General features: G+C 43.6%; 1 protein-coding gene across 1 annotated transcript in view; it reads left to right on the forward strand.

The window, feature by feature from the left end:
* The first annotated feature begins 3,130 nt into the window (after positions 1-3,130).
* DHCR24 (24-dehydrocholesterol reductase) overlaps positions 3,131-24,937 on the forward strand; it is a 29,513-nt gene continuing 7,706 nt past the window's right edge. The window contains exons 1-5 of the mRNA XM_082265887.1: positions 3,131-3,219; positions 9,358-9,607; positions 18,492-18,647; positions 20,475-20,580; positions 22,692-22,810. Of these exons, the coding sequence (XP_082122013.1) occupies positions 9,377-9,607; positions 18,492-18,647; positions 20,475-20,580; positions 22,692-22,810 (612 nt within the window). The 5' untranslated portion in view covers positions 3,131-3,219; positions 9,358-9,376. The remainder of the gene's footprint in view (positions 3,220-9,357; positions 9,608-18,491; positions 18,648-20,474; positions 20,581-22,691; positions 22,811-24,937) is intronic.

Here is a 24,937-nt window from a genome sequence, read left to right on the forward strand (position 1 = left end):
TAGAAAGACAAAAGATGTACACCGCTCCAAAGTTATCTGCAGGTATGGAGTATAACTACACTACTTGTGGCAACCACCCTGGGTGCCTGCTGAGGTGCGCAACCCGGAACGTCCATATAACAGAGAGAGAGATGCGGCACATCCAGAGTAGTGAAGAAGTCTTTGGTTTATTGGTATTCCATACTCACAGGCTTAAAACATGACACGCAGGAGAACCACAATGTTCAGCAGACGCGTTTCACACAAAGTGCTTATTCATTGCTTGAATCAGTGCAGAAGTCTGTCGAGACGTGCGCGTAGGGCACGGCGTGCTGACGTCACCCCGCTGCCCCGAGGATGGGCTACATAAGAGCTGGCCGGCTTTTTTCTGCTTCCAGAGCGATATTCCTGTTTTATATGTGAGTGCTATTTTAATATTTTAATAAATAGTTTTGATGTTATTACACTATCGAGCCCCTTTTTCCTTGTATGGTACCACCGGAGCCTTCCCTTGTGAATGATAGCAGAACAGTTCACCCTTTCCTGGCCATATCTATGCTAGTCTGCTGGAGTAAGGATTCCTTGGATTCCCATCCATAGTGGCGCTGTGAGGAATATACAGGCTGTTTTATACCAGATTCTGTGATAGTCCACTGGAGTAAGGGTTTTCTATCCCAAGTGGCGCTGTAAGGAATTATACAGGCTGTTTCATACCAGTTTTCTGGTAAGGAGATAAATGTGTCACATTTGTTGAGCACTGGGGTGATTACAGAATTGGTTTCACATCTTCAATCACTTCACCACTTCCTTTGAATTTCAACTTTGGGACTTTTTTATGCTATATAAGTTATTATCACTTATGAATTACATTTAATTATATTTTGTCTTTGTGATTTCTAGTGGTCACTAGGACTTTGTATGCTATACATTTAGCTATTTTTTGTGTTTTACTGATCATTTGATGCACTTTGACATTTATTTAATATTTGTTATTCACTATAGTCTATAACTATATTAGTTGTGCACAGTATTTATCAGTGCTATATTGGTTTCTTTCAGCGCAGCTTTTTTCTTTCTATATTTGTGCTTGGTGTTGTCTCACTGTAAAGCTGCTGCTCTTTTTTTTAGTTATAAGCGCGGTTACACGATTTTACTTGTTTGTGCCATGTTTTAAGCCTGCGAGTATGGAATACCAATAAACCAAAAACTTCTTTACTACTCTGGATGTGCCGCATCTCTCTCTCTGTTATCTGAAGTTTATGTATTTATCTGATCTGAGGTCTGAAGTGCATGCACTGGGGCTGATTCGCAGTCTGAATTGCATACATTGGAGATGATCTGACATCAGAAAGCATGCAATGTAGCAGATCTGAGGTCTGAAGTTTTTGCATTGGGCTGATCTGAGTTCTGAAGTGCATGCACTGGGGCTAATCTGCAGTCTGATGTGCATGTATTGGGGAGGATCAGAGGACTGAATTTCATGTACTGGGACTGACATGGGGTCTAAAGTGTACACATTGGGAATGATCAGAGGTCTGGCGTGCATGCATTGGGGATGATAGGGGTTTAAATCGCATGCAATGGTGCTAGGGTTGTCACTTTAAACTCGAAAACATGTTAGTTCCACAGGTTCTGTGGCTGATTAAGGTGGTAATTAAACTCACGTTGTGCCTTATCTGCACTAAATTTGCTGTGTAAGGGTCCTTTCAGATGGGCTTTCCGCCTGGCGGACTCCGTTTTGCTCAGCGGGGATCGATCCGCCGATCCCCGCTGAGCAGGCGGATGACAAATCCATCTCTGCTCTCTGTGCTGAGACGGAGCTGTCTGATCCCTGCTCTCCTCTATGAGAGATCGGATGAAAACAGACCGCCTGTCGGTTTTCGTCTGATCCTATCCGATCCTTCAGACGGATGGAAAATAGGATCACCATCCATCTGGATTTCAGGGACCACATCGGATCGGAGAGCAGCGGGTGTCAGCAGAGATGTCACCACTGACATCTGCTGCTCCATAGGGATGCATGGAGCATCTGATCAAGTCCGCCTGAATGAGTGCATGCACTGGGGCTAATCTGCAGTCTGGTGTGCATGTATTGGAGATAATCAGGGGTCTGAATTGCATGCACTGGGACTGATCTGGGGTCTGACATGCATGCATTGGGGATGATCAGGGGTCTAAATTGCATGCAATGCGGCTGATCTGAACCCTGAAGTGCATGCATTGGGGATGATCTGAGGGCTGAAAGCATGCAATGGAGTAGATCTGAGGCTTTAAGTTTATGCATTGGGCTGATCTGAGTTCTAAAGTGCTGCGATGCAACCGGTCTTATCTGCTGTCTGAAGTGAATGTACCGGGGAAGATCAGAGGTCTGAAGTGCATGCATTGGGAATAATCAGAGGTCTGAAAGCATGCAATGGAGCTGATCTGAGCTCTGAAGTTCATGCATTGGAGCTGAACATGCTGTGTGTACACCAGTAAATCTGTGCTCATAGCTGATCTTGAATGATATAATAATGATTATGATATAATAATGAATAATAACATGGTATTAGCAGGATCACTATGTATAGTCTCCAAACACTGAGAACTAAGACTGCATGTTACTGTACACTGGGGGGCAGGCGGGTTGTATAATGCCTGTGATGACACTGAGTGTGTAGAGGTTGGTGACCCCTGTGCTGTGCTAATAATGACTTTGTACCTGCCACTTAGCCTCCCTCTCATTGCAATACAGAAATGTGGCACATAGAGTATGTACAGTGCATTCTAACATGAGAGTCCCCATGTATGTCTATAGAGGGTGTCCTATGAGAAGCCAGCCTTCTGATTGGGAGTATTATATCAGCTCACACACTCTATTAATCTGAAACATTCTACAAAGGACTGAGTGAGAACTGCATGAGTCTCGCGAGACACTGGCTCTGCTCCCCTTGCCGCTGAGCTTTCAGTCGCCAAGACAACCAGCCTGCCCCGCCCTCCCTACAGACGATTGGAGCTTTTCTCCAAAGTGCCGCTTTCCAGTTGTGTTCCGATGCTGGCCTCCGCTTCTGATTGGACCGCTCCTGCAAACTCGCCATCTGAGCTCAGCTTGATCGCCCTGCGCGAAGGCCAATGGTAGAACGTGGTGGGCGGGGTTGATGGGCCGGGGGCGGGACATAGTTTGACAGCGAGGAGTGGTGTAACACGAGGGGACGGTGACACCGGGCAGGTGAGGGGGAACGCTGCCGGCTGCGGAGTCAGGTAAGTGTCTCATCTCATTGTTATTGTATTATAGAGCCAGGATACAGCATTATCCGGGTCTAGGAGGGACAGAAAGTCTGCCTGTGATTCCCAATGGCAGAGACATTTCCAGCTCTCATTATATCATCCAAATCCAGCATCTGGGGATAAAGCCTTCTCATTGGTCAGCCTGCAGTATACCTTTTGCTGTCACACATGATAAAAAAAATGAATTTAGGTTTGCGGATTACATGAATCCCCCCAGACAGTATATAAATCTGAGACAGTATATATAATCTGAGAGCAGACACCCCTGAGAATAAAATAGTGGTGGTTCTAATTTTTTACTTAAAGCAGTTGTATCCCCTGAGCACAAAAAAAAATCAAAAACCCCTGCAAGACAATGGCATAATGTGCTAGTATGCATCACATACTAGCACTTTATGAAATACTTACCTTAGAACGAAGCCCCAACACGGTCGCCCGGACACCGCTAAGGGAGCTGTCATGTTCCCTCTGCGTCTCTTCTGGGTGCCGCGATGACGTCACTCCCGTGCATGCGCGTGGGAGTTCACTTTCCGGCAAGGAGCTGGACCTTCAGAGCGCATGCACTGCTGGTGTCAGCGGCTGCATGCAGAGTGAATATCTCATCAACCATGCAGGTTCAGGAGATAATAATTTTACCTACCGGTAAGTCTTATTATAGGCCTTATTATAGGCCTACCTGTAGGTAAAAGTTAAAAAGCAGAGTATGCTTTAACCACTTTTGGACCGGAAGATTTTCCCCCTTAATGACCAGGCCATTTTTTTGCGATTCGGCACTGCGTTACTTTGACAATTGCACGGTCATGTGACACTGTACCCAAATAAAATTGCCCACAAATAGAGGTTTCTTTTGGTGGTATTTGATCACCTCTGCAATTTTTATTTTTTGAGCTATAAACAAAATAAGAGCGACAATTCTGGAAAAAAAAAAAAAACAATATTTTTCACTTTCTGCTATATAACATTCCCAATAAAAAATAAAATCTAATTTCTTTATCATTTTAGGCCAATATGTATTCTGCTACATATTTTTGGTAAAACAAAAAATCCCAATAAGTGTATATTGATTGGTTTGCGCAAAGGTTATCACGTCTACAAACTAGGGGAAAGATTTGTCTTTTTTATTAATTAATTAATTAATTAATTAATTAATTTTTTTACTAGTAATGGCGGTGATCAGCAGTTTTTAGCAGAACTGTGACATTGCGGCAGACAGATCGGACACCTAACTGACATTTTTGACACTTTTGGGGGGACCAGTGATATTACTACAGTAATCAGTGCTAAAAATATGCACTGTTACTGTAATAATGACACTGGCAGGGAAGGGGTTAACCCAGGGACGATCAAAGGGTTAAGTGTGAGCCTAGGGAATGTTTTCTAACTGTGGGGGGGATGGGCTTATGGAATCAACATAGAGATCTGTGATCCTAAATAGATAGATCACAGGAGCTCTGTATTGATCTCTGTATTGATACCAGAGAGAACAATGGTCTGCTGTGTTTACAACAGCAGACCGCCGTTCTCTTTCCACGGGGATCGATTGTGGGTGCCTGTGCCCCCTGAATCAGCTTCCCCGCTGCTCATTCCCAAGAGAGGCAGAGCAGCCGTCTGCCTATGTAATCCGGGCAGATTGCCATTCTGTTAGTAGGGAAGATAGGGATCCTGTGTTTCTGCTAAGCAGGAACAGAGATCCCTGTCTTCCCACAGTTAAATCACCTCCCCCACACAATTTGAAAGCACTCACAGGGATTTTATCCCCTTCCCTGCCAGTATCATTGGCACAGTGATAGTTTTTAGCACTGATCACTGTATTGGTGTCACTGGTCCTCAAAAAAGTGTCACATAGTGTCCAATGCAATATCACAGTCCCACTATGAATTGCTGATCGCTGCCATTACTAGTAAAGAAAAATTAATAAAAATATCCCATAGTTTGTAGACATAACTTTTGTGCAAACCAATAAATATACGCTTATTGGGATTTTTTTTTTTTTTTTTACCAAAAACATGTAGCAGAATACATATTGGCCTAATTGAATGAAGAAATTCGATTTTTCACTTTTTTTTTTTTTCATTGGATGTGTTTTATAACAAAGTAAAAAATATTTTTTCTTTTTTATATTTACGGTGTTTTTTTTTCATTTATAGCGCAAAAAATAAAAACTGCAGAGGTGATCAAATACCACTAAAATAAAGCTCTATTTGGGGAAAAAAGGACATACATTTTCACCTTTCACATTGTACTCATTATATTTGGCCCCCCTTTCACATTGTACTCATTACATTTGGCCCCCCTTTCACATTGTACTCATTACGTTTGGCCCCACCTTTCACATTGTACTCATTACATTTGGACCCACCTTTCACATTGTACTCGTTACATTTGGCCCCCCTTTCACATTGTACTCCTTACATTTGGCCCCCCTTTCACATTGTACTCATTACATTTGGCCCCCCTTTCACATTGTACTCGTTACATTTGACCCCACCTTTCACATTGTACTCCTTACATTTGGCCCCCCTTTCACATTGTACTCATTACATTTGGCCCCCCTTTCACATTGTACTCGTTACATTTGACCCCACCTTTCACATTGTACTCATTACATTTGGCCCACCTTTCACATTGTACTCCTTACATTTGGCCCCCCTTTCACATTGTACTCGTTACATTTGGCCCCCCTTTCACATTGTTCTCATTACATTTGGCCCCCCTTTCACATTGTACTCATTACATTTGGCCCCCCTTTCACATTGTACTCATTACATTTGGCCCCCCTTTCACATTGTACTCATTACATTTGACCCCCCTTTCACATTGTACTCGTTACATTTGACCCCACCTTTCACATTGTACTCGTTACATTTGGCCCACCTTTCACATTGTACTCCTTACATTTGGCCCCCCTTTCACATTGTACTCGTTACATTTGGCCCCCCTTTCACATTGTACTCGTTACATTTGGCCCCCCTTTCACATTGTTCTCATTACATTTGGCCCCCCTTTCACATTGTACTCATTACATTTGGCCCCCCTTTCACATTGTACTCATTACATTTGGCCCCCCTTTCACATTGTACTCGTTACATTTGACCCCACCTTTCACATTGTACTCATTACATTTGGCCCCCCTTTCACATTGTACTCATTACATTTGGCCCACCTTTCACATTGTACTCCTTACATTTGGCCCCCCTTTCACATTGTACTCGTTACATTTGGCCCCCCTTTCACATTGTACTCGTTACATTTGGCCCCCCTTTCACATTGTACTCGTTACATTTGGCCCCCCTTTCACATTGTTCTCATTACATTTGGCCCCCCTTTCACATTGTACTCATTACATTTGACCCCCTTGACCCAACCTAATTACAATATGTGTTTGATAGTTATGTACAGCTGTTGCATCAGATCATTGGTAAGACCAGAAGTTATCTCATCATGTTTCATGAACAACGTTCCCTTTCTCAGAATGTAGACATTGGGATAATTTATTCACATTTATTTAATTTATACAAATTTTATTGTCTTTGGAATTTTCATATACTGTATACCCATAATTAAAGTGATGAGTTGGCAGCCTTGTGTAGGTGTGCTTTCAGGAGAATTACCATGAATGCTCCGGTTGTGGTTGGGTTGCGGACATAAAGAAGCTTGGGGAAGACACTGCCGACACCAAAACAACCTGTGGGATAACAATTTGTAATTTTTTGGACCATTATTTTCCTAATTTCTTTTTGGCTGGTAATGTCTGCCTGGGGTCCACCTCCACCTACATGAGATTATTGCCGTGTCCAACCAAAAAATGTCTCAATTGGGCAGAACGTATCTCATGTATGTGGGCACCCTAAAGTGACCCAGTATTTTGTACTGACTTGGCAAGTAGGAAGCCAGTTGCAAATCTGGTATTATAGGTTACCTGTATTTACCTTCCTCACATCCCCTGCAAACTGAGCCCTTGGAAGAATCTGGTGCATCCTGGTATAGGGCAAATGTGACCCTTCTCCTGTTTCTATGAGGTCAGTTCCCAATGTTGGGCAGCCAGTTGTCAGGCCCTAAATGCTGCCACATGGGGACGGGGGCAGTGTGCTTAGCTGCATTCAGGTTTTAGTTTCACAAAGTCAAAATTAGCTTCAGCAATTTTGGATACTCCATCAATGTATCTGGGTGATGGAAAAGTGCGGGATAGGTACAAGTGTGCACCTAATGGTGTCTGCAGTAGACCTGTTGCTTTAGCTAGAAGGGATAAAGTTTAAGTCTGCTTAAAGTGAGTCTGTTCTTTCCCCATTCATGGCAAAGTAAAAGGTTCTCTGCATGACCTACCTCCTCTGTAGTTGATACATCCCTTCTATTCACTCTTCTGCTGCCCAGTTCATCCCCTGAACCCCTCCAAAATCCCTATGAACAGTCCTTGAGTGCAGGTTCACACTGATGCATTGTGGAATTTGCAGCGACTTCTGTGCGGTTTCCGCACTGCGTCATAAATTACCCCCCACCCATGTGATCCGATTCTGGTGCGGCAAAAAAAAAGGGTCCTGCACAATTTTGGTGCAGTGCGATTTGAGCAATACAGAATGAATGGCTTAAATCTCACTGCTGCAAAGTCACATTTGATTTGAACAGGAATGCGGTGCGGTTCCTGTCCAAATCGCATGTGGTTCCCGCACAGCATCAGTGTGAGCCAGCAGTCAAGCTTAGGCCCCTTTCACACAGCGGACCGTTCAGATCCGCCTGTCAGTTTTTTTGGCGGATCTGAACGGTCACCCCATGCATCTCTATGGGGCATCGGATGTCAGTGGAGACATGTCCGCTGACATCCGATCCGTCAAATTTGGACGGATGGAAACCCTATTTTCCATCTGTACAGCGGATCGGATGGGAATCGGATGAGAACGGACCGACGGTCCATTCCCATCCGATTCCCCCATAGAGATGCATGGGGACCTGACAGCTGTATCCCTGCACACAGCGCGGAGAGCAGCTGTCATCCTCCTGCTCAGCGGGGGATCGGTGGATCGATCCCCCGCTGAGATAAACATAGTCCGTTTGACGGACTCCTAGTGTGAAAAGCCCTTACACAGGTTAAGAGTCCTTCCCCTGACCCTATGGAGTTGATTCTCTAAAACTGGAGAGTGCTAAATCTGGTGCAGCTGTTCATAGTAGCCAATCAGCTTCTAACTTCAGTGTATTCAATTAAAGTATAACTAAGGGCTCTTTCACACGAACGATCCGATCAGATCCGCCTGTCAGTTTTTTAGGCGGATCTGATCGGATGCTCCATTCAGCCCTATGGAGCATCGGATGTCAGCGGTGACATGTCCGCTGACACCCACTGCCATCCGCATCCGATCCTGTCTGTGAAATCCGGACGGATGGAAACCCTATTTTCCATCCGTCCTGTGGATCGGATGGGATCGGATGAGAGCGGACAAGTGGTCCGCTCTCATCTGATTCCCCATAGAGAGCAGCGGGGCTCTGACGCCTCCCTCTCCGCACTGTGTGCGGAGACGGAGCTGTCATCCGCCGGCTCAGCGGGGATCGGCGGATAGATCCCTGCTGAGCAGAGCACGGTCCGCAACGGAATGCGGACCGTGTGCAAGAGGCCTAAAGCTAAAGCTTTTTTTATTTTTATTTTTGAATAGAGTGGATAGAGATTAGAGCCCCTGTCAATTTTTTTTCTGTCTGTGCCCCCTTTAGGGAGATTCACCCTCTCTATTTGTCCTGTTTACCATTATCATTAAAAGTGAAAGTAAAAGAGAACCCCAAATGTTGGGTTGTCCCCAGAAAAAGTAAGAGGGGAAATCTTCTAATGGGGACACTAGTTCTGGTGACCTGGGGGTCCCCAAGAAATTCCTTTAATTTCCAGATTTCCTCTCACTATTTGTTTGACTATGGGACCGGAAATGAAGGAAAATCTCCACAACGGGACAGAGATGGCAAAAAAAAAATCTGTCAGGGGTTATAACCCTCCCTTTCTTTATCTAAAATTAAAAAAAAAAAAAATTTGCCCAAAACCTTCAGTAGAATAGCGGGAATATGATGCATAATGTGCTGTTTTGAAGTAAACAGTTTCAGCAGAAAATATAAAATGATTATTGTTTCATGTTTTAGGTCTACCTTCCTTGAAGAAATGGATTTGCTGTTATATCTGGCTGTCTTGCTGGTCCTTTTTTTACTGTGGATTAAAGCAAAGGGCTTTGAGTATGTCATAGTCCACCACCGATGGATCTTCGTCTGCCTCTTCCTTCTTCCTCTGTCTGTTGTCTTTGATCTTTATTATTATGTCAGAGCCTGGCTGGTGTTCAAGATGTGCAGTGCTCCCAAGCTCCATGACCGGCGGGTTAAGGAGATTCAAGAACAGGTGAGATTTTGTGATTTCTTACTGTTTCTTCATTTACTTCCAGCTTTGTTTTTTGGTCTTCTCATAGGAGAGCAATTGGTACTGTCCGCATGCATCCGTAGGTGGTTGATGAATGATCAACCCTGAAGCTAAAGACATGAGTGACTCAGTCACCAGCAGTCCTGTCACTGACAGTTTGTCAAAATTGCCAGTGACAGGATCTCTAAGAAGCTGACTTCTTGTCCTCATGGAATCACTCACTTTGTAGCTGAGACAGCGAGATGTCGTTCCCTACATTGGCGATTAGATTCAGCAACTTTCAAATCATCGATAGCCACATCTCGATGCGTCTCTCCACAGAGGGAGTGATTCTGTAGGGACACACAGACAGCTTTTTTAAGGCTTCATTCACATTTGGCATTTTGGGATCGCTGGCAGCAGTAGCGGAGCCAGAGGGCTAGCTGGGGTGGCAATTGCCACCCCAGACGAAGTCCTTGCCACCCCTGTTGCCTCCACGCTGAAAACATTACACTGTTTGACAGTGGCGGCCGGTGTGTTGGGGGCGCAGGGGCGCCGCACCCTTATCCTTTCTTCCGGCCCCCTAATCTGCATGCGGGGGGCCGGACGCATGGAGTTCAATGGTATTTTTTTTTTTGTCACCTGATTAGAGCCAGAGGCTCTAATAGGCTTCAGAAGAGGGTGGACCTGGGGCGCAGAGTAGTGCGCCCCGAGCCCACCCATTGTGTGACAATAGCGAATGAAAATTCGCTATTGTCACACGGATCCTCCTCCTGGCCAATCAGGAAGCCGGTCTGAGACCCGTTCCTGATTGGCCGAAAGGCGAACGCATGCCATTGGCGGAGCCGCCAAGGAGGAGGCGGGAGGACTCGAGGAGACACCGGGGGACTGAGGAGAAGCGGCGGCTGCAGGTAAGTCTCTCTGCATTGATGGGGCCATGGCACGCTGGTCACTGCATTGAAGGGGGCACGGCACGCTGGTCACTGCATTGATGGGGGGCACGGCACGCTGTTCACTGCATTGATGGGGGCATGGCACGCTGGTCACTGCATTGATGGGGGGCACGGCACGCTGGTCACTGCATTGAAGGGGGCACGGCACGCTGGTCACTGCATTGATGGGGGCACGGCACGCTGGTCACTGCATTGATGGGGGCATGGCACGCTGGTCACTGCATTGATGGGGGGCACGGCACGCTGGTCACTGCATTGAAGGGGGCACGGCACGCTGGTCACTGCATTGAAGCGGGCACGGCACGCTGGTCACTGCATTGATCGCTGCTATTCTGCCTGTGATCTCAGATCGCACTGCAGTCATAAAACGCATGTTCAGATACCATTCATTTTCAATTCCACCAAAACGCAGTGCAGTTTTGCCACGATTATCGCGTAATAAATCGCGGCAAACCATGACATGCAAAGCTTTTCGCACTAGTTTCTGCTCATTTTTCTGTGACAAGCTTTGTGCATTGCAGTTTGCCGCAATTGCCACGCAATTTATCGCGCCAAAACCACACCATGCCTTATTTTAGGTGTCGTTGAAAATTAATGGCACTGAAAATGCGTTTTGCCATTGCAGCACAATTTGAGATCAAGGGCAAAATCTCAGCGATTCTGCCCGAGATCCCAAAATGCCAAATGTTAATGAAGCCTTCGAGATCCTGCCGCTGGGAATAGTGTCAGAATTGCTTGTGTGTCATCAACATAAAATATATGTGAACCCTCACTTTGTAAAACAACTCATTCAGTTTAAAATAGTAATGAAAGGCAAAAGATTTGTTTATGCATATAAAAAGCATTAGAGATACTGTACTTTATTTATTTTCCCCCCTTTTTTTTAAAAGTGACCACATGCCCTCTGTTCTCAACTGCCTAAGGAGCTCAGAGGGTAGTAGCTAATGGAGGAAAAACACCAGCACAATGAACTTCCCAGTGAATGGCTGTGTGGGGTGGGGGGTGTTGGCACAAGTCTACACATTGGGGGAGAGCAGACTGAGTTCCAAGCACAGCCAGAAAACGGATCATGCTATGCCCTCATGCCATGTGTAGTCCGTTTTTAATAGAAAAGCAGAGGGACTGGCAGGATCACCAGGGATCTCGCATAAAGGAAGCAATACAAAGAGAACAGGATACTTTCTCATACAAGTACATGGTACAGCAGGGATATATCAGGAATATGAAATGTTGGGGTAACATATTCTTTAACTTGTATATTTTCACCAGGATAAAAAAAGTGGTGCAAATAAATTGAGATTGGGACTCCTGTTTATAATGGAGTGCAGATCCCGCTATCTGCCCCTTACTGGATGCTGCTGTGTTTATTGCACCTGCATTTTACTGGGCCTTTATAAATGGAGGCCGGAGCCTGCGATGTCATACAGAGTGTCACCGGGCTTTCCTTCTTTCACCCTTTTTTTTTTTCTTCCACAATCCATTGATGTGAATGGGTCTTAACTTGTTTTGTAGCCTCGAAACAAACAAAGTAGTGATCACGTTTTGTCCTCATGCACACGGGGCAAAGAAAAAACCAGCTGCAAAGCCCCTGCCAACGTCAGGAAAAAAGTGGCTGTAAAAAAGCGCTTTTAGTATCTTTTTGCTTTGGCGTTAATGCATGTTTAGCCTTGTTCGCTTTTAGCAGCATTTCCCTGCCTCTATTCAAGAGAGCCGTCTTAACTGATCCGACTTTCAGCTCATTGATTTGAATGGAAGTCGTATCCAAGTCGCATCATCATGATCCGACTTGTTGGTATGACTTATGCTCCAAGGGAAACTCCACAACGCCAAAATTAAAAAAAAAAAAATGCGTAGGACCCACCTACCCCCCCCCCCCCCAAGATCCATACCAGGCTCTCTGAGAAACTTGAAGGGGTACCCCACGGCAAAATGGAAAAAAAAAAAAAAAACAGCGTAGGGTCCCCCCTAAGACCATTGTAGACCCTGCGGTCTGGTATGGATTTTCAGGGCAAACCCCCACGCCCAAAAAAAAAAAAAACGGTTTGGAATCCCCCCAAATCCATACCAGACCCTTTTTCGAGTATGCAGCCCGACAGGTCAGGAAAGGGAGGGGATGAGCGAGCGCCCCCTCCTGGAATATACCAGGCCACATGCCCTTAACATGGTGTGGGGAGGTGCTTTGTGGCAGGGAGGGCTGTGCGCCCCTCCACCCCAAAGCACCTTGACAAGGACCTCTTCCCAACAATACTAGGCGTTGGTTGTTGGGGTCTGCGGGCAGGAGGCTTATCGGAGTCTGGAAGCCCCCTTCAGCTGAAGGATCCAAGTGAACTTGGTCTGGCAAGTCAAGTGCGGGCTTCGTGTTCCCTGGTTTCCTTATCCGTGGACCTCCCTGGTACAGGATAAGTGGGTCCACTAAGTTATTCGTCTGGCTACAAGATCGAGTTTCAGTCTTCTCCTCCGGAAAGGTTCTTCCCTTCCAACCTGTTCTTGTCCCCAGATCGCATATGGGTCAGTGCAAGACTTGTTACTTCAAGGGGTGATTGTCCCGGCTCCAACTTCCAACATTTTCAGGGGTTTTACTCAAACCTGTTTACAGTTCCCAGGAAGGAAGGCAAGGTACGTCCAATTCTGAACCTGAAGGCGCTAAACTGCTTTGTGCAGGTACAGAAGTTCCTAATGGAGTCCATTTGCACGGTAGTGGCATCCCTACATCAGGGGGATTTTCTCACTTCTATTGACATCAAGGACGCTTACCTTCACATTCCAATATGTCTCGGTCACCAGCGCTTCCTCCGCTTTGCTATGGGCGAGGAGCATTATCAGTTTGTGGCGTTACCCTTTGGTCTCGCCTCCGCTCCTCGGGCCTTCACAAAAGTGTTGGCCCCGATACTAGCATTGTTGTGTCAGTGGGGGATCGCGGTACTGGGGTACCTAAATGATCTTCTTCTGCGAGAGGATTCTCCGACTGCTCTGATGGACAACTTGGAGATTACTCTGAGGGAGCTCGGTTGGATTCTGAACTTTCAAAAGTCTGCTCTGGTTCCGTCCATACGACTCTGATTTCCATTTGAATGAAGACATTGTGTTGCCTTCCCTATGTCCCAGGCCTAAACATCCTAAGGACATTTCCTTGCATTCCCTAGATGTGGTTCGGGCAATCAGGGTGTACCTGGCAGCTATGGAGTCTTTTAGGAAGTCACTATTTGTACTCACAGATGGACCTCGAAAAGGGTTGGCTACTTCTGCTGCGACCATCTCCAGATGGATCAGACAGTGATTCAGGCCTATTCAATTATTGGCTGGTTCCTCCTTTCCCTGTTAAGGCACACTCTACTCGGGCACTTAGTGCTTTCTGGGCCTTCCATCATCAGGCGTCAGTGATACAGGTTTGCAAGGTGGCCACCTGGTCGTCCTTGCACGCTTTCACAAAGTTTTATAAGGTGGATGTGTTGGCATCTGCGGATGCTTCTTTTGGCCCCAAGGTTTTGCAAGCTGCTGTTTAGAGGACCTGGTCCTCTTTGAGGGTGTATTGTTTTTTTCAGGTGATCTCCAGTTGTTTATGGTTGAGCTCCATGTTACCTGGTTGGCTATAGTTTAGCCTTGGGAATTTTTTTTTCTTGCTGTTCCCACCCCTCATGTTTGACACTGCTTTGGGACGTCCCAATGGTCAAGAAGATGAGGAGCTGTGTCTGTCAATGAACGAAAGAGAAAATGGGATTTTTGACTTGCCATAAAATCCATTTCTCTGATGTTCATTGACGGACACAGCACCCACACCTCTGTGGAATTGGCTTTCTTGTGACACTGCTTGTAACAAAACTAAGTGCCTATAGCTGCGAGTGGAAGTATACCCCCTGGGACTGCCCCTTAGGCATTTCCTACCTAGTGTCCTACTCCTGTAAGGGGCAGTATAGTATAGCCCAATGGTCAAGAAGGTCAGGAGCTGTGTCTGTAAATGAACATCAGAGAAATGGATTTTACGGTAAGTCAAAAGTCCGAATTTCTTTTTTTTTTTTTTTTTTTTTTCATTTGCGATAAAGTAAAGGAGGGTGTAACTCATGTCTGTTTTTTATTTTTTGCCATCTCTACCCTACGGGGGAGATTTCCCTTCCCTTCCTCTGCCATAGCCACAACAGGAAGCGAGAGGAAATCCCTCCAAAGTGAAGGAATCCCTGGCTGTCACCAGGACTAGTGTCCCCATGAGAAGATTTCTCCTTTGTTACTGTTTATCTGGCAACCCAAAATTTGAGATTTTCTTTCACTTTTGCAGATAGAGAGGATGAATCTTCCTAACAGGCACAGATGACAATAAAAGCCTGACAGGTGTTCTAATCCATATCCACTCTATCCAAAAGTTTTTTGTTTTTTTTTTAAGTTTTGCCTTTGGGCTGGCCATACATTATACAATTCTCTTGTACAATTTTTCTTTAGATTTATCAAAACCATATAATATGAGGTCAAACCTAAACAATTTGTATGCAATCAGGCAGGTCCTTTCACTACATAGTTCACAGTAAATGTAAAGGAAAATGAATAGAAAAATCGTAGAATGGATGGCCAGCCTTAGTTATATTTAAAAGTACATGTTGTTACTGATTGGACATACACATACAGTGCCTTGCGAAAGTATTCGGCCCCCTTGAACTTTTCGACCTTTTGCCACATTTCAGGCTTCAAACATAAAGATATAAAACTGTAATTTTTTTTGTGAAGAATCAACAACAAGTGGGACACAATCATGAAGTGGAACGAAATTTATTGGATATTTCAAACTTTTTTAACAAATAAAAAACTGAAAAATTGGGCGTGCAAATTTATTCAGCCCCTTTACTTTCAGTGCAGCAAACTCTCTCCAGAAGTTCAGTGAGGATCTCTGAATGATCCAATGTTGACCTAAATGACTAATGATGATAAATAGAATCCACCTGTGTGTAATCAAGTCTCCGTATAAATGCACCTGCACTGTGATAGTCTCAGAGGTCCGTTTAACCGCTTGCCGACCGCCGCACGTAAATTTACTGCGGCGGTCAGCCCCGGCCAGGCAGAGTGACGTTAATTAACGTCACTAGCCTGGGAGGGTCTGGGGAGCGAGCGCGCGGTCACGGACCCCCCCCCCCGCGCGTGTGACTGGCGGACCCGATGTCCGCCGGTCACTCTGCGATCGTCGGGGGAGAGGGAGAAAGTCAGGCGGCTGGTGTAAACAAGCCACCTGTCATTCTCCTCGGTGTAAAAACACTGATCAGACGGATCTACTATGTAGATCCGTTGATCAGTGTCCTTACAGCTCAAGCCACAGCGAATCACAGTAGAAAGCACGCCCCTAGGGACACACACAGCCCCTCCCTCCCAAATAAAGTTAACCCCTTCACTACCAGTGTATTTTTACAGTAACAGTGCATATATATAGCACTGATTACTGTAGAAATGTCACTGGTAACCCCAAAAATGTCAGTCAAGGGTCCGATCTGTCCGCCATAATGTCGCAGTACCGCAAAAAAAATCGCAGATCACCGCCATTACGCGTTAAAAAAAAAACAACAAAAATGACAAAAATCTTTCCCTTTGTTAGTAAACGCGATAACTTTTGCGCAAACTAATAAAAATACGCTTTTTGCGATTTTTTTTTTTTACCAAACATAGGTAGGATAAAACAAATTGGCCGAAAATGTTAAAAAATTTTGATTTTTACATTTTTTTTTTTTGGGGAATTCCATATAAAAAAAATGTGAAAAATATTGTTATTTTTGCAAAATTTACGCTCTTTTTTTTGTTTATAGCGCAAAAAATAAAAAGCGCACAGGTGATCAAATACCACCAAAAGAAAGCTCTGTTTGTGGGAAAAAAAGGACGTCAAATTCGTTTAGGTACAGCGTCGCACGACCGCGCAATTGTCCGTTAAAGTCACGTAGTGCCGAATCGCAAAATACCCCCTGGTCGTTTAGCAGCCAAATCCTCCAGGGCTTAAGTGGTTAAAGCGCAGAGAGCATAATGAAAAACAAGGAACACACCAGGCAGGTCTGAGATACTGCTGTGGAGAAGTTTAAAGCTGGATTTGGATACAAAAAGATTTCCCAAGCTTTAAACATCCCAAGGAGCACTGTGCAAGTGATAATATTGAAATGGAAGGAGTATCAGACCACTGCAAATCTACTAAGACCTGGCCGTCCCTCTAAACTTTCAGCTCATACAAGGAGAAGACTGATCAGAGATGCAGCCAAGAGGCCCATGATCACTCTGGATGAACTGCAGAGATCTACAGCTGAGGTGGGAGACTCTGTCCATAGGACAACAGTCGTATACTGCACAAATCTGGCCTTTATGGAAGAGTGGCAAGAAGAAAGCCATTTCTTAAAGATATCCATAAAAAGTGTCGTTTAAAGTTTGCCACAAGCCACCTGGGAGACACACCAAACATGTGGAAGAAGGTGCTCTGGTCAGATGAAACCGAAATCAAACTTTTTGGCAACAATGCAAAACGTTATGTTTGGTGTAAAAGCAACACAGCTCATCACCCTGAACACACCATCCCCACTGTCAAACATGGTGGTGGCAGCATCATGGTTTGGGCCTGCTTTTCTTCAGCAGGGACAGGGAAGATGGTTAAAATTGATGGGAAGATGGATGGAGCCAAATACAGGACCATTCTGGAAGAAAACCTGATGGAGTCTGCAAAAGACCTGAGACTGGGACGGAGATTTGTCTTCCAACAAGACAATGATCCAAAACATAAAGCAAAATCTACAATGGAATGGTTCACAAATAAACATATCCAGGTGTTTGACTTTTGGCCAAGTCAAAGTCCAGACCTGAATCCAATTGAGAATCTGTGGAAAGAACTGAAAACTGCTGTTCACAAACGCTCTCCATCCAACCTCACTGAGCTCGAGCTGTTTTGCAAGGAGGAATGGGCAAAAATTTCAGTCTCTCGATGTGCAAAACTGATAGAGAAATACCCCAAGCGACTTACAGCTGTAATCGCAGCAAAAGGTGGCGCTACAAAGTATTAACTTAAGGGGGCTGAATAATTTTGCACGCCCAATTTTTCAGTTTTTTTATTTGTTAAAGTTTGAAATATCCAATAAATTTCGTTCCACTTCATGATTGTGTCCCACTTGTTGTTGATTCTTCACAAAAAATTACAGTTTTATATCTTTATGTTTGAAGCCTGAAATGTGGCAAAAGGTCGAAAAGTTCAAGGGGGCCGAATACTTTCGCAAGGCACTGTAAATGTTTTCTAATCATAATAGTAACAACAACCCCTGTCCTCTCACCTGGTGCATACTGTATACAGTGCATCCGGAAAGTATTCACAGTGCTTCACTTTTTACACATTTTGGTATGTTACAGCCTTATTCCAAAATGGATTAAATTCATTATGTTGATGGTTGAGAACCGACGCTCCCCATCCAAACTGATGGAGTTTGAGAGGTCCTGCAAAGAAAAATAGTAGAAACTGCCCAAAAATAGGTGTGCCAAGCTTGTAGCATCATACTCAAGTACTGAGCAAAGGCTGTGAATATTTATGTACATGGGATTTTTTTTTTTATTTATTTTTTTTTTAATAAGTTTGCAAAGATTTCAAACAAACTTTTTTCACATTGTCATTATGGGGTATTGTTTGTAAAATTTTAGGGAAAATAATGAATTGAATACATTTTGGAAGAAGGCTGTAACATAACAAAATGTGGAAAAAGTGAAGCGCTGTGAATAATTTCCGGATGCACTGTATGTATGGCAACACAAGGCTCTTTTTAGACGTAGGATATAAAAAAAATAATAATTTAAACATAAACATAAAAAAAAAAAAACAAACAAAAAAAAAAAAACATTTCAAATCTTGACGTTAGATCATTTGTACATTTCTGCATTATGTTAAAGTAATTTAAAACTGATTCCGTAGGAGTGACTTGGTTGGTTCCTGCTGTTTTTCCCAGGTCCGTCAGTGGAAAGCCGATGGAACAAAGAAGTTCATGTGTACTGGGAGGCCAGGCTGGCTGACCGTATCGCTGAGGGTGGGGAAGTACAAGAACACACATAAGAATATTATGATCAACCTTATGGATATCTTAGAGGTGGACACCAAGAGACAGGTACGACACACTGATGGGGGCGCACGCCTCTACTTGGCTTTGAACTCTTTTCTTAGGACTACAATATTCACACTTGTGTTCAGATCTGGAAAACACCATTTTTTTTGTGAACTGAAATTATAAAGCTGAACTCTGGGAGAAGGAAAATCCTCCCATGCAGCAGGGTCCCCCCCCCCCCCCCCCCCACAGTGTAAGGATTAAATGCTTGTTTTATGACTGAGGGACTGGGAAAAGCAGTTTTACTTACCTGATCCTCCACACCCACATTCCCTGCAGCCTCTTCTTCCCTGTGCTCCGGCAGTCCGAAGCCCTCTGGTGTCCTCAAGATTGGTGCAGTACCAATATTCCTGCAGTGGACATAAAGGGTGCCAAGGGATAGTCCACTGCTGGAGCATAGGGGAGCACTGTCTGCCAGGGAAGGGGAGGATTGGGTAAGTACACCTGGTTTATCCATCCCCTAGACAAAAATGAGCATTTAAAGCTAACCCCTGGGCACAAAAGCTTTCATTTAAGTATTTTACCAATCAGGGTGGATAACAAAATCGATGACTTTTAAAAGAAAATTTAACAAAATCTGATTATTTTTTTTTTCTTTCATCAAATGTATTTTAATAAAATGCTTTTGGAGTAAAAATCTATCTAAATATAGTTTTCTATTTAAGATACATTAATAATTTAGTTTATTCAGCATGAAATGGAGCTTAGTTATGTAGCATGAGGCTGTATATTCTGCAATATTTACATTTTTTGGTAAACTCATTCAATGAATCCAAGCTCTTCAAGCGGAGATAACATGCACTGCATTGATGCATTCACACAATTTCCCACTAACTACCAGCAAGAATGAGTGCTTACATTTAAAGAGCACCTGTCATTTCAGATCCATCATGGCAGTGTCTGTTAGAGGGCATCCGCTCACCGGCTGCCATCACGTCCCTCACCTTGTGTCCCTGCTGCATCACCAGCTATCCTAATAAAGTGAATGGGACTGTCAGTGAGTCAACAGCGGGTCAGAGGAGAAGCTGCTGCGGGACAGAGATGACAGTTGCTCTTTAAAATATTATGATTTAAATCCAGCCTTTTTACTAGTAATTTAAATCATGATTTAAATCAAATCCACCCTGGTACCAATAGCCTTTACAAACCCGGATATTACCCTCTAAAAGTAGTAGTGACATTGTCATTGTGTGCTGTACATAGCCTGTGCAGACAGCAGAGCTGTGGTAGGGATCCAGCAAGCCCCACCCACTTCAGGCTACCTGCAGATAACGACAAGAGTGGGTGGAGACAAGACCAGTCCTCTCGCACATGGAGAGAGAGCAGCAGTGGCCGGTCTTTATTACAGGAAGCTTCTACACAGAGGCAAAGTTTCACACTGGATGGCTGCACAGATCTGGAAGAAATATTCCAAGCACACTGAGATTCAAGTAACAATACACACTCCTTTCCAAGCTCAGCTTTAAACCCTTGCTTTGTTAGCGCAGCCCCAATGTAACAGGGAATTTTTACTTTTCCCGGAGTTGGGCTTTAAGACATCGCAGAATTGAATGAGTCAAGGTATAGGGTTAAAAACCACGGTCAATGTATTTTTTACTGCCTGTGTCTCTTTGGGGAGTTTTCCCTTCACTTCCTGTCCCAGAGACACAACAGGAAATAAGAAGAAATCTCTACAATCAATGAGTTACAAAATATGCTTCCAAAGAAACTAAAAATCAGGCACTGATGTATGGCTAGTTGCATTGTGTATTTGTTCTCTGAATGTTGTGTTTGTCTGTGGTTATTCTTGAATGAATTTTCTGTGCGTTCTCATTATCCTCTTCTCTGTAGGTTGTTCGGGTGGAACCATTAGTGAACATGGGTCAGGTGACTGCACTTCTTAATTCTATTGGCTGGACCCTTCCTGTACTGCCAGAACTTGATGACTTGACTGTTGGTAAAAACACATTTTTTATTTTATTCTGGTCAATCTGTTTGGCTTCTTACTTATCATGCAGTTTAGGTGGTGCAAAGGCATGTGATTATTATCGTTTAAAGGTTTGATTCGCACAGGTACATCTAAAAATGCATTTGCGGGTTATTAACATGCAAGTGTGTTTTTTTTTTTTTTTTTTTATTCATTTATTTAATTTTTTTCTATTGCATTGTGCTTAATTGATTGTAACGCAATATGTGTTTTATGCATTTCTTTCATGTGTCTCTACTCCTTATTTCCTAGTTATTCCTGCAAACATATGACATTATGAATATGTGACTCAAAGCACGCTAATTACAACCCGGGTTGCATTTTATTGCATTTTCAATGTGTTACTATTGACATTAACCCCCCCCCCCCCCTTCAACGCCATCATATCCAAATAAAATGTATGTCCTTTTTTCCCACAAATAGAGCTTTCTTTTGGTGGTATTTGATCACCTGTGTAGTTTTTATTTGCGCTATAAACAAAAAAAAAAAAGACCAACAATTTTGGGGAAAAAATTTTTTTTTTTTTTAGAATTGTCGCTCATTTTTTGTTTATAGCACAAAAAATAAAAATCACATAGGTGATCAAATAGGGTATTTTTAATGTTTTTTTATACCTATATACAAATAATTTGCCTTTCATTTCTATTTTAGTCTAAATGGGTTGTTTTACAAGGAGAGGGTTTACATATACCTGAATGTAACATGTGTTTTTCAAGAAAAAACGTTAACCAGCTCTGGACCGGAAGGATTTGCCCCCTTAATGACCAGGCCATTTTTTGCATTTCTGCACTGCGTTACTTTAACAGAAAATTGCGCGGTCGTGCGACACTGTACTGAAATGGACATGTAATATGTTCCCAGTGCTGCAGCTGCCGCCCGCTGCCCCCCTCCCTGTGCCAGCAGTACAGGGAGAAGTTACCCATACTAGCTGTCACTATTTGAAAAACAACGCGGCTGCGCCGGTCTCCGCCCATACGGCTGTGTCATTCATACACCGCTCTGTGTGTTCGAATGAACTACAAGCTCCGACATCCTTAGCGGCTGTCGCCTTGTAGTTCTTAATGAACTACCAGGGCGCTGTGGAGCACTGTGGTAGTTTATTGAGTCTTCCTGTCAGGGAGTATCGGCTGACCCATACGGCAAGCGGATACATTGGCAGATCTGCAGGAGACCTGCATGGCATCAATGATCTGCTGATTGCTGGTGCAAAACTTTCCAGGCTCCTGCAACAAAAAATAATAAATGCACAGAGAGGGGACATGATAGCAATTTATAAATATCTCAATGGTGATCTCTGCATAGAAAAAAAGCTATTCAGTCGAAAGGATTGCATGAGGACTAGAGGGCATACAATGCGATTAGAGGAGAAGCGTTTTAACCTCAGGCAACGTGGGGGGTACTGTTAGGGCTACAAGATTGTGGAATTCTCTACCACAAGAGGTGGTTTCTGCGGGTAGTATGGTGGCTTTCAAAAGACTCTTGGATGTACATCTCAAGGATCAGAACATTCTGGGCTATGTGAGATGATTACGGCCACACACACCTACACAGGTTGAACTGGATGGACTATTGTCTTTATTCAACCTCACCTACTATGTAACTATGTAACACATTTCTTTACCTACAAAAAAATGTGCGTCAACTTATCCTTTAAAGGTGCAGCAAGCAGGATTTTTATTTTTAAAAATGCACCACGTTGCACACACAACACACTCATTTATAGATAAAAATTCATTAGTTGCGGGAAGAAGGGGAAGGGGTCCAGCTGTATCGTATGTTTGAGATCTGCAGGATGAGCAGACCCTTCAGTTATTCCATTTTCATCTGCCATACACTGCCTCCAAGCTGACCGTTGCATGATATGTTATAACAAGGAAAAAAAGCTTATTTGCCTAAATTATACATTTTTCTTTTACTTTGTCAATATCTCCGCAGTCATAACAAATGTGGTAAAAAAACATTTTTTTCCCCCCAAACGTTCAGATGGTTGCACAATTCTGTTGGAAGTATTCCGGAATATGTGTTTTTTGGGATAAATTGACCCTGGCAGATTCTGAAACTTTTCCTTCTGATTTCTTTAGGTGGCCTTATTATGGGAACTGGAATAGAATCTTCATCACATAACTTTGGGCTTTTCCAACACATCTGCTTGGCCTATGAGCTTGTCTTAGCTGATGGAAGCCTTGTCCGTTGTACACCAGTAAGACAAATCCTTTGTTTGCTACTTTTCCATTCCAAAGTGTTCATTTTATATTTAAGATCTAAAACATCTGTACTGGATGTGGATTGGATGTGGATTGGATGACATATAAATGCAGTTCAATGATAAAAGCAAGTACAGTGAGGGGAAAAAATGATTTGATCCCCTGCTGAATTTGTATGTTTGCTCACTGATAAATGATCAGTCTATAATTTTAATGGTAGGTTTTGTTTTTAACAGTAAGAGACAGAATAACAAAAAAATCCCAAAAAACGCATTTCAAAAAAGATATCAATTAATTTGCATTTTATTGAGTGAAATAGTGTTTTATCCCCTATCAGTTAGCAAGATTTCTGGCTCCCAGGTGTCTTCTATACAGGTAACGAGCTGAGATTAGGAGCACTCTCCTAAAGGGAGTGCTCCTAATCTCAGCTTGTTACCTGTATAAAATACACCTGTCCACAAAGCAATCAATCAGATTCCAATCTTTCCACCATGGCCAAGACCAAAGAGCTGTCCAAGGTTTTAGACCTACACAAGGCTGGAATAAGCTACAAAACCATCGTCGAGCAGCTTGGTGAGAGGGTGACAACAGTTGGTGCGATTATTCGCAAATGGAAGAAACACAAAATAACGGTCAATCTCCCTCGGTCTGGGGCTCCATGCAAGATCTCCCCTTGTGGAGTTTCAATGATCATGATGAACGGTGAGGAATCAGCCCAGAACTACACTGGAGAATCTTGTCAATGATCTCAAGGCAGCTGGGACCATAGTCACCAAGAAAACAATTGGTAACACACTATGTCACAAAGGACTGAAATTCTGCAGCGCCTGCAAGGTTCTCCTGCTCAAGAAAGCACATGTTAAGGCCTGTCTGAAGTTTGCTAATGAACATCTGAATGATTCAGAGGAGAACTGGGGGAAAGTGTTGTGGTCAGATGAGACCAAAATTGAGCTCTTTGGCATCAACTCAACACGCCGTGTTTGGAGGAGGAGGAATGCTGACTATGATCCCAAGAACACCATCCCCACCATCAAACATGGGGGTGTTTTATGCTAAGGGGACAGGACAACTTCACCGCATCATAGGGATGCCAGACAGGGCCATGTACCGTCAAATCTTGGGTAAGAACATTCTTCCCTCAGCCAGGGCATTGAAAATAGTTGGTGGGTGGGTATTCCAGCATGAAAATGACCCCAAACACACGGCCAAGGCAACAAAGGAGTGGGTGAATAAGAAGCACATTAAGGTCCTGGATTGGCCTAGCTAGTTTCCAGACCTTAATCCTTTAGAAAATATGTGGAGGGAGCTGAAGGTTCGAATTACCAAATGTCAGCCTCGAAACCTTAATGACTTGGAGAGGATCTACAAAGAGGAGTGGGACAAAATCCCCCCTGAGGTGTGCAAACCTGGTGGCCAACTACAAGAAACGTCTGATCTCCGTGATTGTCATCAAGAGTTTCCCCACCAAGTACGAAATCATGTTTTGTGAAGGGGTCAAATACTTATTTCACTCATTAAAATGCAAATCCATTTATAACTTTTTTGAAATGTGTTTTTCTGGATTTTTTTCTTTTGTTATTCTGTCTGACTGTTAAAATTAAACCTACCATTAAAATTCTAGACTGATCATTTCTGTGTCAGGGGGAAATGTACAAGATCAGTAGGGGATCAAATACTTTTTTCCCCTCCCTGTACACTCCTTTTTAAATTTTTGTCCTTTTTCCTTCATTTAGACAGTGCCTACAGATGAAGTGGATATACATTATAAAGACCACAAGAAAAATTTGCCGTCTTAATCTTTTATTCAACCAAAATTTCAATAGATGGATTTGCTAGTGTGGTTTGGATAATTGTTTTGAAAGATAATGTAAAGTTGACTCAATCACTGCAAGCTGCCTAGGCCCAAAGCAACCTCAAACCATAACATTCCCACCACTATGCTTCACAGTTGGTATGAGGCTACATTCGCGCCTGGGCATTTTGAATCGTGGGCAGAATAGCCAGGATTCTGCCTGCAATTTCAAAATGCCCAGGTGTGAACAACAAATCACAGATTTCAGATGCCATTCATTTGAATGGCACCTAAAAATGCGGTGCGGTTCTACTGCGAGCAATCGCAGAAA

This window comes from Pelophylax lessonae, assembly GCF_965119305.1.
Source record: "Pelophylax lessonae genome assembly, chromosome: 8".
In the NCBI taxonomy this organism is placed as follows: domain Eukaryota; kingdom Metazoa; phylum Chordata; class Amphibia; order Anura; family Ranidae; genus Pelophylax; species Pelophylax lessonae.